This window comes from Anabrus simplex, chromosome X, assembly GCF_040414725.1.
Source record: "Anabrus simplex isolate iqAnaSimp1 chromosome X, ASM4041472v1, whole genome shotgun sequence".
Taxonomy (NCBI): Eukaryota; Metazoa; Arthropoda; class Insecta; order Orthoptera; family Tettigoniidae; genus Anabrus; species Anabrus simplex.
The window spans coordinates 115,161,546-115,168,618 of NC_090279.1; the positions used below are offsets into that span (position 1 = coordinate 115,161,546).

Consider the following 7,073-nt stretch of genomic DNA (forward strand, 5'->3'; position numbering starts at 1 on the left):
ACACAATAATCCCAAAGGATCCCACTACAAAAACTCAACGTAATCTAAAAACATTTTTAAAAAACTCTTCATTTTTATTTAATGAACATGAATACCAAAGTCTCTTTAACATGAACCCCAAACTACCCACCGTCAGATCATTGCCAAAGGTACATTAAAAGGACGTTCCCATTCGACCGATCATAAACAGCCAAAATAGCCCGACTTATAAAACCTCACAATTCCTCCAAAAATTTCTCAAAAAACATTTCAAATTCCATAACAAACACCCCAGAAATTCAATAGAACTATGTGAAACCCTTAAAAAATTCAACTTAAAACCCAATCACATAATGTGCTCTTTCGACGTCACTAACATGTATTCAAACATTCCTGTTAAAAAAACTATAGAAGTAATAAAAAACAATCTTTCCAAACACAGCAGTTTAAGCAAAATAGAAATAGAAGAATTCCTAAAAGTATTAAACTTTGTCTTACAAAACAACTTTTTCACTTTCAACAACAAAATGTACAAACAGGAAAACCTGGCCATGGGAGACCCTTTATCAGGAATCCTTGCTGAAATAATAAAAAACATCAATGGATTAAACCTTTGGCTACACTATGTTGATGATACGCTAGTAATAATTGACAAAAATCTCAACAACAGCAAAAACATTTTATTTAAATAATCTAGATAACAGTATCAAATTCACTAAAGAGGACGAGAACCAAAACTCAATTAATTTTCTTGACATCACAATAACAAGAACTTCCAATAAGTTTGATTTTCAAATTTACAGAAAACCCTCATTCACACCTATAACTATTAAACAAAGTTCCCTACATCCACAATCAGACAAACAGTCCTCATTTTACAGTATGGTGTACAGAGCTCTAAAAATTCCCCTTTCAACCACCAATTTAAAAAAAGAAATAAATACAATAAAAGAAATAGCCACTTTTAATGGATACAACCCCTCCATCTTAGACAAACTAATTAATAAGGTTAAATTGAAGCTATCCACAAACCTCTCCCCAATAAAAAATGAAAAATCAAAGTATGCAACCTTTACATACACCAACCCAATCGTACATCAAATAACCAACGCCTTAAAAAATCAAGAGATCAAAATAGCTTTTAAAACTCAAAATTCAAACCAAAAAATATTCTTCAACCACAATACAATAAATTCTGAAAATAATAAATACTCAGGCTCCGGTATCTATAGATGAAAATGTAATGAGTGCCTCAGCTCATACATCGGACAAACAAGAAGAAACTTCATAACTAGGTACACCCAACATTTCAATGCTCAAAAACACAATAAACACTCAGCAATGAGCAATCACATGAAAGAAACTAGGCACAACTTTACCACAATTGAACAGGACCTTCAAATTTTAAAAAGACTCAAAAAAGGTAGACTCATGACCGAATTCAAAAATTTATACATATTTTGGACCAAAAATTCAATACTAATAAGAATTTAAATGATCCAATAGACAATAGAAGCCCTTTATATGACCAAATAGTAACATTATTCAATAAAGTAAACTTTCAGGACAAAATTTCTTTTAATATTTTCAAAACAATATCAATAAGCACTCCCTCCATGTCAACAAATACATCACACCCCACTTCCCCTCCCAACTTACTTAATTCCCCTCCACGTGCCAATCTTAAGCCATTAAATGCTTCACGCCCCTCCACTTCCCCCACTATACACAACTCCCTCCCGTTCGCCAATCACAAGCCTACAACCCCGCCCCCTTCAACCCATCCCCCTCCGCCCAGACGGCATACATACAACACAAGGAGTAAAAACGTTAGTGATTACTAGTATCCTGATAACGCTTCACGCAGCCATCAACGCCATAGGTAAGCACCAACATCTTCTCTCCAACAACACTTTGACAAAACCTTCCCAAGTTTTTTCTTTTCATTCTCATCAAAATTAACTACAGTTTTTTCTTCATTTCAGAACCAACTAATCACAACAATATTTCAACAGCCACATCAAACTTCTTCAATAATATAAATTTCCACTATCAATGTTTGGAAATAATTATATTGTCATTCAGATGAAGAAAACAACAGCCATTCAACCTTTGCGTCAAAATCATACCAACGTTGAGAATAACAGCTCATCATCATCTCTACAAACTTATTTGGATGACTTAAATTAAATTTAAGCCAACTATAAACTTGGTGTTAACACAATCTCGCCGAACAAATCTATATATAACCTATGAACTGTTGACCATTAAACATCACGGGCAAATATACGCTAACATTAAATAATATTTGCCCAGCAAATTGGAATGTTTTTCCTTTACATTTTATATTCAGCAATGTACTTTCTTTCATATTTATTCACTATATATTAGCATGTTATTTTACTTACACCTCCAACATTGACTACGACTTTAAGCCGTCAACTGTCACTTATAATTATATGACACCTCCATCTTTGAGTGTACTACCTAAGAATCTACTATTTTTAAATATCATTTGAATGTATTGTATATCCTCACTGAAATGGTTTTTTTTTTACACACCTTCCACCGTATATTAAATATCTAGTATTGACTAAGGCTTCAAGCCATCATCTATGCTACTGTACCACATCATCATATTAGATTTTTAGTCATTCATGAACTTTTTTACAATAACTGTAAAAATTTTATCTCACCTACAATCATCATCAAACACATTTTAGAATAATTTTAACCTGTTGCCTGACAAGAATAATAAGGGTTTGATAGTGACTGAAGATGCCTCACAGTAAGAGGCGAAACATGTCTCACATTTAAAATAATATTTTAACTTAAATGCCAACATCTTGTTTTGTATTGAATAGGTGGAAATAAATATTAAATATTTTCCTATATACATTTTCTGACAGGGTTCGTCGAGAAAATATCATGACATCGTGTGATACCATCACACAGTGCTGCTAATTGTGCACCATGAGAAGTAAGCACTGGGTTTCAAGGCACATTTCACTGGTACATTTAAGTGCCATGCTCAGTGGTGTAAAGAGGGCTGCCTGGAGGCTGGTGATTTGGAGTAGCCATGTAGCCTAAGGTAGGATTTGGGCACGGTGAACGATACATGCCGTCCGGCTCCATGGCTAAATGGTTAGCTTGCTGGCCTTTGGTCACAGGGGTCCCGGGTTCAATTCCCGGGAGGGTCGGGAATTTTAACCATAATGGGTTAATTTCGCTGGCACGGGGGCTGAGTGTATGTGTCGCCTTCATCATCATTTCATACTCATTATGACGCGCAGGTCGCCTATGGGAGTCAAATCAAAAGACCTGCACCTGGCGAGCCAAACATGTCCTCGGACACTCCCAACACTAAAAGCGATACGCCATTTCGATTATACATGCCAGCCTGTACACTGCGTACAGTGAACTTTGGCAGAGATGGGGTTCAAGTTGAAGTATGACAACGGTATTCATGTCCAAAGGGCAAACATTCAGCATTTCAATGGAGTTTCTGTAGTTGAACATTACCAGCAAAAATGTGCATAATCATTTTTAAATTTAAAAAAATTGCTATTGGTTTAACGTTGCACCAACGCATCAAAGGTTTTCAGCGATGGAGGGATGGGAAGGTAGCTACAGTGACCTCAATTAAGGTACAGTGATGTGAAAATGGGAAACCATGGAAAACCATCTTTAAGGCTGCCGATGGTGGGATTCAAACCTACTATCTCCCGGATGCAAGCTTTAAACTGCGCGGCCAACTCGCTCAGTCAGCATCATCTCCTGTTATGAATTGCGTGGAACATACATGAAGTTTACTGAAAACGGCAACCACTAGGAACCCTCCAGGATCTGTTACATGCTGCCATACATCCACCAGATGTATAGGATAACCCGGTGCTGAACAGGTCCCCTCCTCAAACTGGTCTTCAGAGTGATGGGAGGCCATACATATTAGTGAATGCACTCAAAATTAGCTTTTTTTAAGTTTAAGGGTGAATTTTTGAAATTTTTGGTAATAATGAAAACACTTTTTTTTCTTTCAGTTTTATCGTATATCTCTTATTTCAGCTAATGTTTGTGCTTTTCAGTATTGTGGGATATCGAGCTTTTTTAATTATTTGATCCATGTCCTCATGTGCAATCGTGTTGCAGCAACAACTGTACCGGGAGTACCTGGAGCAGAGTGTGGGAGACCACGACTTATGAGGCAGACTGCTACTCGTTCTGTGAGAGGAGACATTTCGTAAAGAGAGATGTGAATTTTCAAGTCTTTCTCCTTCCATCTACTCGTGTGTTCAAGACAACATCGAACTCAAACTCCATCATTATTTCATTTAGTTTCATTAAGACTGCAACCAAACCGAGTGAACTATGCAATATGTGCCTCTATTAGATCAGGTGTCAAACACCATTGATAGCAAACTCAACTGCCTTTAGTTCATCCCTAGAGCAGAGTAGACCAAACAGTACATTAAATTTAACACGTCATGGCATTTTCTAGAATGTTGATCTTGTTACTTTTTGTTCAGCTCCTAATTTCCATGTCTGGGTGATAGGTCTGTTGTTTGGTTGCAGTCGAATTGTAATTAGCAGTATCTTTATTTCTTGTGAAATTGGTATTAGATATTTTGAATAGTCTTTGAATGAAATGGAAATTAGTCAATAGCTTTTTTGTTTGATAAATGAAATACAAGCATATGTTTTCCTCTGTATTATTAATCCAGCATTTTTGAGTGAAACTTAATGTGGGAAAAATTGTGAGTGTATGTATGTTTGTGTGTGCCTGCAGAAATGTTGGCTTTCCAAGGTTGATTGTTACAACCTTCTTATGACTTTTTAAAATCAGTATTTTAGTTTTGTTGTTCCTGACTTTTATAAATGCGATGTATTTAAATTGCTATCACAACCCACTTCATTGTTTATTTGAAAGTGATTGCCAGTTGTTTTGGTATGGGAGAGAATACAAATAGTGTGCTATGTGCTCCCTGGCACAGGGAGCAGAATGGAATAGTCAACAAAATGACTACATCCTTACGAGAAAGCTCTTCACTGAATTATAATGTCCCTTCAATTGCTCTGCTGAAGTGCCAGAACTCTGTCTTTAAAAAAAGGGTTCTTTAATGTGTTAGCGAATCTTCCAATGTGGTTGTTTCACAGAATTAGGCAGTCACGATTGTGCTGCTCATTCTGTGCGGTGAAATCGAGATTGCCATTAAACATCAAAGAAACAACAAAATGCCAGTTAATAATATCACAATAGAGATGAATTTTTTTTTTTTTTAGTATGCTTTACGTCACACCAACACAGATAGGTCTTATGGGGATGATGGGATAGGAAGGGGGTAGGATCAGAAAGAGTATGCCTGTGGCTTTAATTAAGATACAACCTGGTGTGTAAACGGGAAACCACAGGCTGCCAACAGTGGGGTTAATACCCACTATCGGATAGCTATGCGAGTCAAACCCCGCAGTCACTTAGAGAGATTGGGGAGGATGGCATAGAGGTGTCTCATTCATTGTGTATCAGAATATGGAGTAATAGAGAATGGCCGAAAGAGTAGACTACATCTGTTTTCATTCCAGCACAAGGAAAGCTCACTCAGTAACTGCTCTGTTGCACTAGTGCATTGATACCACTTGCCTGTAAAATCATCATCCATTTCCCTTGCCCAGTTCCCGCCGGTAAAATCCTCGTATACGTCATAAATCAGCAGTTAAAAACTTGCACACAGCCTCAGATATACAAGGAACTAACCGGCTATATCGCTGGCAAAGTAACTGAGGCAGGACCGATGACCTAGATGTTAGACCTTTTGAAACAACATTACCATCAGAATCATTACCTGAGGCAAATAATAGAAAAAAGTTCCTTGAACGACAAAAAGGCTTTCAACTGCATTGCTTGGGAAAAAGTTGTGGCAAGTGCCAGATGTCACTGATGTATGGTCTGTACGACTGCAACACTGCTGCTCTGAAGTTAGATGACAATATTTGAGAATACTTCCAGGTGTCCCAAGGCTGCATTTTGTCCCCTCAACTTTATAATGTCTGCAGCGAGTATATTGTATTGAAGGCATTTGAAGACTGGATTGGTGGGAGAAAAATGAACAACTTGCAGTTTGCTGCCTGCCTTCGAGAAATGCTAATAAGAGTGCGAGTCTTGAGTATGAACTGGAGCTCATCCTCAGCAAGTCCTGACTCATGGTGATTGATAGAACAACACAATTTGTAATATCTGAAGCAATCTCTTTTCAATTTCCACTCTCAGAATTAGTTTTGGCAGACTGAATAACCCCACAGTTAATTTTAGATAGAGAGAGAAAAAAAAAATACAGCAGCCCAAGTCGAGCTCACAGAGCTCTAGATAATATACAACTTCATATATGGTGGGTTAATAATCTGTGATGGGTAAGTTCTGAGAAAGAGGCGAGGAGAAGTATTTTGGTAGGACAAGTCGCTATAACTAACATCTGGAAGAGCAGGGGAATTACTAATACAAATATTTGTCTCATTGAAACCCTTGCATTCTCTGTTTTCTCATATTACTATGACACCTGGACTGTTACGGCTTGTAACAGAAAAGATTTTAAATGTGGTACCGGCATAGGATGCTACATTTGCCTCGGAACACGAGAAAACCAATGCATCTGTACTTCAGGAGGGGAAGATTTTAAAGCGCGTTTCTTCTTGTGTGATTGAAAGAATAGTTCAGTTCTGTGGACACATTGCGAGATGACCTGGATTAAATCCAGAGGAGTTGATTTTAGAAGCGAAGGTTGAGGGGAGTAGACCACAAGGAAGGACTGCAACCAGATGGATGGGACAAGAGAAGACTATCACCAGATAATCTGTCTAGAGTGCCCTGGAGAAAGGCAAGATTCATCTGGGATGGGAACGCTACAGCAGAGACAATACCAGTCGGGCCACGATTAGTGGTGGTGATGATGACTGGTACTCAACACAGCTGGTCTCGATCTTCATCTTCCCACTTGAGTGGGGTCGACTCTGGTCGGGTTACAGTAGACCTAGCCCAATGCCCTCACTGTTGTGTGTTTTTGTGGTGGTTTTTTGTGTGAACTGGGGACTCACCGGCAGAC

At 37.9% G+C, this 7,073-nt stretch overlaps 1 protein-coding gene across 3 annotated transcripts in view; it reads left to right on the forward strand.

Annotated features, from left to right (window-relative positions):
- LOC137503384 (sarcalumenin-like) overlaps positions 1 to 5,263 on the forward strand; it is a 262,108-nt gene extending 256,845 nt beyond the window's left edge. For all 3 annotated transcript variants that reach the window (XM_068230976.1, XM_068230977.1, XM_068230978.1), the window contains one exon: positions 4,129 to 5,263. In XM_068230976.1, the coding sequence (XP_068087077.1) occupies positions 4,129 to 4,182 (54 nt within the window). In that variant the 3' untranslated portion in view covers positions 4,183 to 5,263. The remainder of the gene's footprint in view (positions 1 to 4,128) is intronic.
- Positions 5,264 to 7,073: the final 1,810 nt, after the last annotated feature.